Genomic DNA, 12863 nt, shown 5'->3' with positions numbered 1-12863 from the left:
GTATGTGGAATAGTTGTAGAAATTGGTGTCTGCAATCTGCATTCTGTAAGTTTTCCAGGTATTCTGATCAAAGTTTCTTTCGCAGATCTCTTCACAAGCAAGAGATGTCAATTTATGGTATTTCCACAAAAAATATAATTCAAGTTGGAGTGAGATGTTCCTTTGTGAGGTGTGTATTGCAGCATAAATTTATAAGAGGGAAACTGGCAAAGCCATTAGAAAATTGGTTGTGAGAAGGACTGACTGTGAAATAAATGGATCGTTTTCAACTTCCAAATGGGATGGTGGCCTTCACTGTGAGAGGAAGGAGATACTATGGGGTAAAAATGGAAAAAGACCTCTGCTGTTATGCAAATGCACACACCAGGGTGAGGAGTGCCCTATCAGAAATAGAAGAGGTCTCTGGGGGGAAAATGGTGACACAGGAGCCCCTATTTGCAGAGAAACTAAAGAACTTCAGGACTTACAAGTGGGCAGGGTTGGTATCTGGTTACTGAAAAGAGAGATCACTGTGGTTACGAATTTGACAGGAAGTGATCACTGCTGCATGCTTGAAAATATTTGCAATGGAGATGACTAAGTTGTCACTATTAAGAATGGTAGTTGTAGAGCAATGCATGAAAAATGAGGAATCTCATTTGAAATATGAATGAGTAGTTGGGTATATAAGGAAAGGATTGAAGAAGCAAATGAATGGAAAGTAAGTCATTGGGCAAACATGTTGAAATCATAAAATCAAATAGTTTAAAAAGTAGAAGACATCAGATTTGGGGAAGTCTAAGTAAGGACTTTCTATGGTTTCTGTTAGAAATAACCATGATTTGTGTGGTATTCCCACCGATTACAGAGCCACGTGTATTACACATGTTCTGCACATTACCCCGGTGAATAGTAGCTCCTGCATCACGGAGTGAGTGAGCCAGTGTAATACCATAGCTTACCAGACCGATTCAAATCGATAACAGTAACCCAACTGACTGGACATCTTAACCATTGCAACATAAAGAAAAAATTAACAGCATTTGAAATTGTGGGTGGGGGGCGGGTTATGGAGTATAATGCCTCAAAGTTCACACCATCTGGTGATGAAGGTTAGTGAGGGAGGGGTGGGCGGAGCAGAAGTGTCCTGGAGGGTCTCCACCCTTCTCTCTGCGCACTGGTCCATATTCAATCTCACATGCGAGCATCCAGTCTGTCCTGGATCTTGATTATGTAAGCATCCCATGTGGTGGCTGCCCCCTCCCAGCTATTGTTTGTGTATCCTGAGCCATTGCATCAGCTTCTGCCTTCACCACGCTTAGTACACCCCAGAGCTAACAGTCAATCGATGGAAGCTGGACTGCCTTCCACAACATAGCAATCAATCATTTAAAAAAGGCCATGGCCAGGTCAGCAAATGTAAGATAATATTTACAGTATTTTGTGCATCATGTGACATCCAGAAGACAATAGGAAAGACTGAATGGCAGTTATACCTCTGTAGTATCGCAAAATAAAATGATGGACGAAGTGTTGAAACTTTTCAAACACTCACCCCCAGTCGCAGATCTGGGTTTAATCCATCATTATTTTGCTTGCCACATCACCCCAGTTCGGACCCAGCTACATGCAAATCAGTCTTGACCCCTCTCCCACTGGATTCAAGCTAGCTTGGCTGATGAAGGGTGATACCCTGAAACCTGTCCCAGGATGCTTGTTTCTGGTCCAGGGAGGACCTGGCCTGGCAGTTCAGGCTGGACTGTTCCCATGGGGAACAGGGTCAAGACTGATTTGCATATGCCTGGGTCCAAACTGGGGTGGCATGGTGAGCAAAAGAACGATGGATTAAACCCAGATCTGTGACTGGGGGTGAGTGGTTGAAAAGTTTCAGCACTCGCGCCATCATCCTTTTGTGTTGATAAAGTTGCCCTAAGTGGGAAGGGTATGCCTAGACGTGGGTCCCTTGCTCACTGTGCCACTGGATTCAAGCTAGCCTGGCTGATGAAGGGTGATACCCTGAAACTGGTCCCAGGATGCTTGTTTCTGGTCCAGGGAGGACTTGACCTGGCAGTTCAGGCTGGACTGTTCCCATGACTGATTTGCTTATGGCTGGGTCCAAACTGGGGTGACATGGTGAGCAAAAGAAAGATGGATTAAACCCAGATCTGTGACTGGGGGTGAGTGGTTGAAAAGTTTCAGCACTCCGTCCATCATCCTTCTGTGTTGCCAAAGTTGCCCTAAGTGGGAAGGGTATGCCAAGACGTGGGTACCTTGCTCATTGTGCCACTGGATTCGAGCTAGCCTGGCTGATAAAGGATGATATACTGAAACTGGTCCCAAGATGCTTTTTCCGGTCCAGGGAGGACCTGGCCTGGCAGTTCGGTCTGGACTGTTCCCATGGGGAACAGGGTCAAGACTGGCTTGGCATGGTGAGCAAAAGAATAATGGATTAAACCCAGATCTGTGACTGGGGGTGAGTGGTTGAAAAGTTTCAGCACTTCGTTCATCATCCATTTGTGTTCCTAAAGTTACCCTAAGTGGGAAGGGTATGCCCAGACGTGGGTCCCTTGCTCACTGTGCCGCTGGATTCAAGCTAGCCTGGCTGATGAAGGGTGATACTCTGAAACCGGTCCCAGGATGCTTGTTTCTGGTCTAGGGAGGACCTGGCCTGGCAGTTCGGGCTGGACTGTTACCATGGGGAAAAGGGTCAAGAATGATTTGCATATGGCTGGGTCCAAACTGGGGTGGCATGTTGAGCAAAAGAACAATAGATTAAACCCAGATTTGTGACTGGGGTGAGTTTTTGAAAAGTTTCAGCACTCTGTCCATAATCCTTTTGTGTTGGTAAAGTTGTGCCTCTGTCACCGCAGACACATGCCCCATGACTTACTCCCATACTCAGGTCAATGAAAGGCAATCCCACACGATGTTTAAAAAAGTTGCATTCTGAAGCCTGCATCTAGGGCACACTGGGGCCAGCCCAGGGAACATCCTATGTAGACAGAGTGGCATGAGGAATGTGTGGTAAAGGTAACTGAATTGCGTAAATTTAGTCGGGCAATCCAGGACACAGGTTTAACCTGATCAAGTGCCATCCACCACTGCTTATCAGTCAGGTGTGACAACTGGGCTTACTCCGCGTCTTAAGATCTGCTGACGCAGCTTGACGTGCCCCATACAATGCTGTAACTGCTCTGCGGTCCAGCTCACAGGTCAATATGCACTGCAGTCTACTATGTAACGGTGGAGATTCCCGACCCACCCCTCAGGTGTTCAAGATCTCTAGGACACTGGCATTACATGCTGGGAATTGGCCAGCCCCTTTGTCATAACCAGCCTGAAAATCTGAAAAGGAGCGCAGTGACATCTCATGCAACAGGTCTCCCAACTCTGTCACCTCTGCCTCCCTCCTGAACCCTGGGTCATGTACCTCCAACAAAGCTCTCAGTCTGGTCATGCTCTACAGTTGCAGCTGCAGGGCGTAATGCGAAGCACCTCTCCATGGTTGGATATACTTGCTCCAACAGCCCCTCGCAGTAAGTGCCAATCTGCCCAGTCTCCTTGCCTAGCCTCTGGGCAACAGTAGCGACTCCAGTAATACCCTACCTCCCAGTTCCTCCCTGATCAAAGGACCCTCGCCCACTGCATCACCAGCCAGCCACCGCACAGGCCACTGCAACTGTGCCATCGCAAAATAGAGCTTGAGATCAGGTACTCACAGGCTCCATTCTATCAGGGTTGCACTGGAGTGTAGTAATGGCTACGTGCTCTGCCCCAAACTAAGACATCAGTCTCCAGAGATCCCCAAAGAAGGCCCCAGTGGAGACCAATGGCACTGTGGCAAAGAAATAAACGGGTGTGGGAGTACTATAATTCTCACAATCAATGCTCAACCCATAGGAGATAGGGGCAGGTGTGTCCAGAATCCCATGGATTGCAGCAAAGAGGTCAAAGCCCTGCCATGATTGCCGTCTAAGAGATCATGATCTGTATGGTAAATATTTACCCAAAGATATTGGAACGTTTCAAACCGCCAGGGTAGCCGATCAGTAACCGCCCCACTTAGCATCTTCCCAATCTACTCCCTGCACGGCGAAGACGCAAGACTTTCCTCAGTTCACGATTAGACCCACCATGTCCCCAAAACCATCCAGTAGAGAGAAAAGCTCAGGCAACTGTCTCCCTGGATCTCATAGGTAAATCAGGCGTACAGGAAGCCCACAAGCCAATGAGACCCCACTGTGACACCCCACTCAAGACCTTTCACTCACAGCAGAGCAACCAGGGGCTCCATAGTCAAGGCAAAGAATGCAGGGGAAAATGAGCAGCCCTGTTGTGTTACCCTACCAATGGCAAATTAACTAGAAATCTGTTGACCCATCTGTACCCTAGCTCAGCACTCCGTATAAAGCAACTTTATCAATTTCTGAAATTCAGGCCCCATCCCCAGTGACTCTAGGGCCATCACTAAATATGACCACCCAAGGATGTCAAATGCTTTTTTGAAGTCCAAAAATACCACCACTGGGAGGCCATGGGTTCCCTCTATCATGCCCATAATGTGGCACAACCATCTTTTGTTGTAATAAGTAGCTCTGTTAGGAATGAATCCACATTGGTCAAGGTAGACCAATGTCTGAAGTATCGGGAGCATTTGGTTGACCAGCACTTTTCTAAGAATTTTATAGTCAATGTTCAACATTGACAATAGGCGATATGAGCTAACCTCCTCGGGCCCAAGCCATGTTGAGGCAGCACTACTATAAAGGCCTCTCTCAGGGACTCTGGTAGCTGCTACAGCTGATGCACCACTTGATACATTGCAAGCATCCTAAGAACTCTTCCACAGGGAACCCTTCTGTTCCTTGGAGCTTATTGCGAGCCATCTGTTGTATCGCGGACTGTGTTTCTCCAGCTGCAGTGGCTGCTCTAGTTCCTGGAACTGCAGGGAAACGGGGTGGGGAGGGCAGCCCTAGTAACATATTCCCAGAGGTGATCTGGGAGAGGGTCCTGGTGGGGGGAGTACAGCACCTCATAATAATGCTCGAAAACCTCTCAAATTTCCATCTGAGTGCGTGCAATTTCACCCGTGGGAGTGCAAATCACCCCAATGACATTCCTAGGCACCACAGTGTGCAGCAGCTATGCCAGAGTGCGGCCAAGTTTATCCTCCTCCAAATGTTGACGAGCTAGTGTGGCCTTATAGTCAATATTATTAAGGTGGCGTGCTGCTTCCCTCTGCTGTCCTCTTAGGTCTTGCAATCTCACCTGAGCCTCAACTACTGTCACTGCCTCCAGTTCAGTGGTGTGCAAGCGCACCTCCAGTATCAGTACAATCTAAAGAAGTGATGTCCGTTCCTCCCACGAGGTCTTGATTCAGTGTTCCCTTATAACCACCTTCATGGCATCCCATTCCACACCCTTGATTGTCACTGAACCCTCATTTTCCTCAAAATATAGTGGTGCTAATAGTGTCCATATACATAGCATCTAAAAGGCTTCTATCTGCTGTCGCCAGGTTGGAATCGCAGCCCTACTGTCTCTCCAGCGAAAAGAGTACCTTCAGGGGTCTATGATCTGAGGCCTGCACTTGATGCCAAAACTCGGTATTGCAAAACATATAATACAGTCTAGTATGGATCTGGTGTCCCGGAGCATTGTATGTGTATTCAGCATCCCTAGGGTGGCCCAACTGCCAGATATCATAAAGTTGTGTTGTTGATGTCCAGTGTTAAAAATTTTGTTTGTCTGTAACCCCTTCATCCCAGGAAGTGGGGGGGACCACAGATCTATCCATATCAGTCATGTGCATGCAATTGAAGGCTCAGCCCATAAACTAGGAGCCTATGGGTTCATAAGTGATGCTGGAGACAGTGTGAACAGAAAGTCAACTTGGAGCATGTTAGGGGCATAAAGGGAGATAACCGACAAATAGCACCCATCTAATGTCCCCTCAACTAAGACATAGCGACCAATTAGGTCTATCACTGTTCTGTGTTGTACATACGGTACTCCTGTGACAATTCATACCATCACCCCTCTGGCATACGCCGAGGACCCCATGCCGAACACCTGTACGCTCCAGTGGTGGGCCAATTTTTCTAATTCAGTGGTAGTAAGATATATCTCCTGCCGACAAGCTACAAGCTACATGTATACACATGCATTTGAGGTATGTGTAAATGCGATGGCGGCGTACAGGGGTCGCCATACGTCTATTGTTCCATGTGAGTGCATTATATGTGGTGGCCTTGGTAAGTGTGTGTCACTCCAGCTCAAGGGACCCTCAGCCCCTGCTCTCATTCTAACAGACTCCACACCATCCCCACCCTCCCACCTCAACACTCAGTCCCTGTGAATAATGTAGAAAAAAACTATAAACAGAACCCGAACACCCACTCCCCAGGCTTGGACACCAATAGGCACTGTGCCACAACGTCTCCTATGCATCAGTTAGAAATCAAACTGTATCTTCTGTTCTGAACAGTCCTTGTGGAAGTCTCTGAGGACCTACCCAATTGCTTCGCATGGGCAATCACTTAATGGGGAAATTGCCTACCAAAATGAGTGTGTCCTTGTGTAATGCAACTCGTGCTCATGTAAAGCACTTCAATACCCTTGGGTCAAGCTTGCGCTATATTAAACAGCCAAAAAAATGAAAAAGCAGTCTAGAGTGGGTACAATCCTCAAGGCCAGGTAGTGCTTACAGACAAACACCATGCAGGCCCAATAATGAAATGTGCATGCCCCAAAATTAACCCCAGTCAAGAACGATCACTGGGTGCCCCATGAGCACATTTCACACCCCCACCACTCCCCACAAGTCACTTTACTGGCATCTCTCGTTGAGGAGATTTCACTGAGACAGTGGTGGATTTGTCCATCGGAGTCTGCCAACTCCGGCCTGTCCGCTCCGGAGTCCTGGTCGGTGTCCGGGTCCTGCACCTAGAATTGATTTGTGCCATGTAATCAAACTTCAGCCACTATCTGCACCCACTCTTGCGCCGCCTGTTCCTCTGAGGAGCATTTCACAGGTCTGCATGGGCAGTGGCGGCATCTGGGCTTCCCGTCAGACCAACCACAAAGGTCTTCGGCCTCGGCTGATCTTGCACCCACTTAGTGCGCAACTATGCCCAGGACTCCCCTAGGAAGTAGTGAGTTACTTCAGCATCCACCACCTTGAGCCGTGCAGGGACAAGTATAGCATGTGACAGCCCCAATCGTCATGGATGCATTTTCACCACTCCAAGCGTGTTACAGTGCCTCTGGATCTCAGCTGTGTAGTCAAAATACGCTGTAATGGTGCTCCCATTATGGGCCCAGGTGCCCTTCAACCGGAACAACTGCAGGAGGATATCCCTGTCCCTGTAGTTGAGGAGGTGTACAATCACCAGGCACAGTGGGGCTACTGGGGCAGGGGGATACCCAGGAACACAATGCACCCTCTCTATAGAGAAAAACTTGAGTATTCGGCTGGCCAGTACTGCTTGCGACAGCCAGTCTTTGAGAAAGTTTTTCATGTTGGGACCTTCCACCCTCTCAGGAAAGCCCAAGAAGCGAATGTTATTCCAGTGCTTGTGCTTCTCCAGTGTGCATTCCAGCTGACGGATAGAGACCACTGGCATCATGGAGACGGCAAGCATATGGATAATCATCTTTTGGGGGGGCGGAGGCTTAGAGGGCTTTGGTTTAACCATACCCTACCAGTTACAGACCCCTGCAATCAGGAGCAAGGGTGCAGAGCAGAAGTAATGTACCTTGAATGAACTATGGTATTCATATGGCAATCTGGAGGAGCCCACCTCACCGTTGGTGCAGATGCCCAACCAGGCCTGGGGATACAGAGAGCAGGCGCTACTTCAGTTGTCTTCAGGGAAGACCCAAGCCTGCAGGGCGGAAGGAGCTCAGAGGCTGCAGAGACTCAGTGCCTCCCCCACCTCTCTCTATTAACCCAGTCAACTGGGAGTCATTTAGGGCACCTCATGTACTGACTCAGGCTCCCACAACTTCCCTTAACCTTCAGCAACCTCAAGTCACAATTTACTCAGGATGGGGGTTCTCCTCTCAACCCCCTCTCCACTCTGGCAAGCAATGTGCAGCCAAGCCTTCCCAAAAGCAGTGCGCTATCATGCCTCCTTGCTCTCCATCAGGCAGCGTTCCACTGTCCAGAGCAGCAGCACTCAGGGGAGCACTCAGTGCCTTCCGCATGACCGCTCGCACCTCCGATCACCCAGTAGCTCCAGGCCCCCTCACTAGCCAGTTACCAGCTCCTTGATGTCTGCAGGTATGGTGGAGTGCAGCGCACTCTTCTATGATCTTGGCTGTGTGAGGCCCCAGCCTCTGCCCAGTGCACGTCTAGCACCTCTCATTCCATTGGCTGTGTTCCAATTTTGCAGTCAGTGGCAAATCAGCAGGGCAGCCTCCACCGCTGCTCAGTCCCTCACCGCCTTCGGCCCTCCAGTCTCTCACTGTTCTCGTCCGGGGACAGAGAGGGTGCACATAACAGGCCGCAGCTGCAGGGCAGGATATCTTCACCTGCGGCAAAGTGAGCCACAGGCTCTCCGCATGGAGTAGGCCTCACCACCGTAGCTTTAGGCAGTCTGCAGGCATCAGCCCTGGTAAATCACAAACCGTTGTTCTCAAAGACAGGGCAGCACCCCATGGAGGGTGAGTGTCCAGCTCTTAGGGCAACACCCAGGGTGAAAAAATGCAGGATGACGGTCGATGGGCCCATGTGAGAGCGGAGCCTCAGTGAAAAGCAGCCACTCACATTGCCATCTTCGCCATGCCCCAAAAGGCTTATTTTAATAGTTATTTATTATCCAACTTGATGGTTAAGTTAGATTTTATATTACTATTTTGAAAATTACAATTTTGAAAAGTTGTCATTTTGCTGCCTAAGCCAAATGTGCTTTTCTGCCGTTATCCAGAGTCATCTAACTGGCAAACACCTCCCCTGTGGTGAGATGTTGATTGCTCCCAGGCAGTGGACAAAAGGGTTGTGTGTGGAGAGGTGTTTTACTTCCTTGAGGAGGATAGCCTGGGGTTGTGCCCAGCACCTTTCAAAGTTTCAAAGGGTGTCTATCTTGTCACTGGCAGATGTAGCTCACACCCAGGCCTGCCTTCCTTTGTCATCCCAATCAGCCGGCCTCCAAACCCAATTGGGAAGGGGAAGCTGCCCCAGAACTGGTTCGGCATGATCACAAAGGAGGGATTGCCCATGATTATAGCCACACCTCTGGGATCCTGCTGCTGGCCTGTGTTGAAGTAAGTCTTTTTACCCCAACAGCTTTCCCCAAGGTCCTGGAACCTTGCCTGGTGCCAAAGTAAACTCTTCCTAAAGATTCCTGAAACCGGAATTCAGAAACTTTTTGACAACTTTTTGCTTTAAAAACCGATGGGGGACTGGGACCAACTTATCACCCCAACAAAGGTGCACTACCTCTGGGCCAAAGATTCAGGTTGCTCCCTTTACACTCTGCAGCAACGAAGGTGCGAAAGTAACAAGCCAGTGAGGGACCTTCTCTGGGCACAAATTTCCCTGCTCAAAGCTTTCCCACCAAAAGTTAACTGGTTCACAGAGACCTCGTCTCTCCTTGGCCACAGCCTGATACCATGCCCTGCTGCAGATTTTCAACTTCCATCCCAAAGACTATCGTCGAAGGTAAAACTTTTCACTGGGGTGAACCTGGTTGCTGTATCTTACCTGCGCTTCAGAGCGGTTTGCCTTCATTTTTCAATTTGTCCCTGTCAAATACAGTCACACTTTTTGGTGCTATTTTCAAACTTAAACTTCAAAAATTCATAACCATGGTTCTACTATCACCACATTTTACTATCTCTGGTATTGGGTATCAAAACCAGTTCTAAGCTGGTGACTCCCAGCATGGGAGCGATCTGTTATATTTAAATTGTCTCAGCTCCAAAAATAGCAAAAACATGGTATGGAGTACAGATTCAACAGCAGTATACTGCCATGTATTATACCTGTAGCTCTAGACCATGCTCAAACAGTAATGGTCTAATGTGTAGGGTAAATTTAGTTAAAGATGGCCACTGTTTTGCATGATAACTCAGTTAAGTGTCATCAATAGAAATGAATAGTATGCAAAACAAACTATCGGCTCAGCACTCAGTGTTAATTGCCATGTTTCCTAATGTTCTTCTGTGGTCAAATTTTGATTGAGAATAAATTCGTACCTGCTCAAGTTGTTCTTTACTTCCTAAAAGTGGAGACAGAAAAGGAAGTAATCAGTTTTAACATCAAAGTCAACTCATTAAATGTTTGTAATAAACAGTGTATTATCTTGTAGAACAGCAACTAAAAACGAGGTTGAAGCACTTTGCAAAGATACTCCAAGAAAACCAGTACATAAGAGCTAAGCAAAATCCAATTAGCATTTATATTGTGTCTGAAATAAGTCCTGTCTCAAAGATTATGTTGCTGTCCTGCAGATACTAGAAGATAAAACATGAGGTTGCCTTCAAAGCAGGATAGACCTTTCTCTAAAGATGCAACTCTTCTGTAGGGTGACATCAGAAAAGTCCATTACAAACTGGTTAACAACATGTGAAATTGCAAAAACAAACAACAACACAGCAAAAGAAAAAGTACCTGGTCCAAATCTCATAGTAAACCAACTCTTCAAACTGCTCAAAGACTCATATCCAGATTCTGCATGCCCTTTACACCTATTTCCTGGGCTTTCCTATGTTTTCCACTTCTTAACCAAACTTTGCAATCATGTCCATTTAAGGTGTGAAGAAGAGGAAAACAGACGACTGCCCTGCTCATAGATACCCATAAGGCTGATTGATGCTGAGGCCAAAACCTTCACTAACATGACCCTATGCACCCTCCAACGCTGAATCAGAAGCAATACATTGATTCCACCATACCTTTCTTCCCTGAGACCTATCTATCTTCAAACAGGCCTTCATCTTAATCATCCTTAGACATATTACACCTTCTTATATTTTCAGTATACAAGTTGATGATCTGACATTTGATGATTTCCCTAAAATAAGATAAAAAATGATATCCAGCCTTTTATGTAAGGTAATTTAGGCCCAAATTTATACTTTTTGATGCAAACCAGCACCAGTGCATGTTTGCGTCAAACATTTACTGCCGGCTAACGCCATTCCTACGCGCCTTACGGGCATCATACTTAATGAATGACCTCAGCCGGCGCTGCGGACTGGTCTGAGTAAAAAAAAAATTACTCAAACCAGGCAGCGCCGGCGTAGGGGAAAATGGGGGTTGTGTGTCAAAAAATGGTGCAAGTCAGGTTTGAGGCAAAAATCATGCCTCAAACCGGACTTACGCCATTTTTTGGCGCACAACCCCCATTGCAATAACTCCTGTCTTTAAGACAGGAGTCATGCCCCCTTGCCCAATGGCCATGCCCAGGGGACTCACAGTGGCATGCTGGGGGGCCCAAATTAGGCCCCCCATGCCACTTAAAAAAAAAAAATACTTACCTCAACTTACCTGTACTTACCTGGGATGGGTCCCCACAGCCATGGGTGTCCTCCAGGGGTGGGCGAGGGTGGCACGAAGGTGTCCCTTGGGGCAGTGAAGGGCACCTCTGGACTCCTCAGAGACCATGGAAGTGAGCCCACAGGTCCCTTAACGCCTGCCCTGACCCAGGCTGTGCGCCATTTTTTAAGGCCGCCCTCTCCTGTGCGTCAAAATGACGCAGGAGTATAAATAAGGCGCACAGGCCTTAGAGTAATTTTTTGGGCGGAACGCCTACCTTGCATGTCATTAACGCAAGGAAGTTTCCTGCATCCAAAAAATGACTCACACGGAGGAATTTTGACGTCCGCGGGCTCGGGCGTCAAAGTTTAAATATGGTGCACGGTTTGTGCCGATTGGGCGTCAAAAGTTTTGACGCACACTCGGCGCAAACAGAGTATAATATGCCCCTTAGTGTTTTCTGCAACAACACAGAGGGTTTTGCAAAAATTGTGGACCTCTGTGGTACTCTAAAACACCAGTCCCATAGCTATCAACTGTAACAAATCTAATATAATGGTACGCAGATCACCCAACAATTAATAGAGACTAACAAAAATTCAACCAGGAAGGAACAACGTCGCAAAAAAGTGACCAAATTCCACTACTGAGGCATAGAGTTCGCTTCACACCAGTCTTCCAAGCTGACCAAATACAAAGAAACAACAAATACTACAGAAAAAAGAATCAACAGAGTCACAGCAAGGTTTGTTCTCTGCAGAACACTCCAGGCATTATCCAAGCCAAGACTTGCTCAATATCACTTTACAGGGCCAAAGGCCATGGAAAAGGTTATTATGTTTTCTTCAGGCTTTTCCCATCATCACTCATCTAGGCTGGAATCAACCCACCTGGCTGAACAGGTCTGATTAATCCAGTATACTAATCCAGGGCAGGAAGCTGGGTTTAACCACATGTTCACACTTTTGAATCCTTTTGGTCGTCTCATCCTTTCCTCTTTCTAATGGTGATACAAGGAGTGCCATTTAGTTGAGTAACAATAAACATCTGTTATTGAGCACTAAGTACCCTTTGTGGTAAATGTGGTTGTTGGAAATGGCCCTTTTTGCAGGGTTATCCTCAAACATTTTGCCTTCTTCCTCCTATTTTTTCTAATCTGTTTTACTGGTTTTAGGACTCTGAGCACTTTACCACTGATGACCAGTTCTAAATTGCAAGTGCTCTCTGTTTAAATTGGATTGGTGATTGGTTTCTCCAAGATTGGCATATTTGATTTACTAGTAAGTCCCTAGTAAAGTGCACTGGATGTGCCCATGGCCAGTAACTTAAATGCTAATAGTGGGCCTGCAGCACCGATTGTGCCACCCACATGAGTAGAGCTATAAACATATCTCAGACCTGC

The 12863-nt window shown here is 47.3% G+C and overlaps 1 protein-coding gene across 2 annotated transcripts in view; it reads right to left on the bottom strand.

Moving 5' to 3' along the window:
• Positions 1 to 12863, bottom strand: part of LOC138292041 (E3 ubiquitin-protein ligase TRIM39-like) — a 77223-nt gene that overhangs the window by 46102 nt on the left and 18258 nt on the right. For both annotated transcript variants that reach the window (XM_069230372.1, XM_069230373.1), the window contains exon 4: positions 10180 to 10202. In XM_069230372.1, coding sequence (XP_069086473.1) covers positions 10180 to 10202 — 23 coding nt within the window. The remainder of the gene's footprint in view (positions 1 to 10179; positions 10203 to 12863) is intronic.

This window comes from Pleurodeles waltl, chromosome 4_2, assembly GCF_031143425.1.
Source record: "Pleurodeles waltl isolate 20211129_DDA chromosome 4_2, aPleWal1.hap1.20221129, whole genome shotgun sequence".
NCBI classification, from domain to species: domain Eukaryota; kingdom Metazoa; phylum Chordata; class Amphibia; order Caudata; family Salamandridae; genus Pleurodeles; species Pleurodeles waltl.
This window is presented reverse-complemented; position numbering and strand designations above follow the sequence as displayed.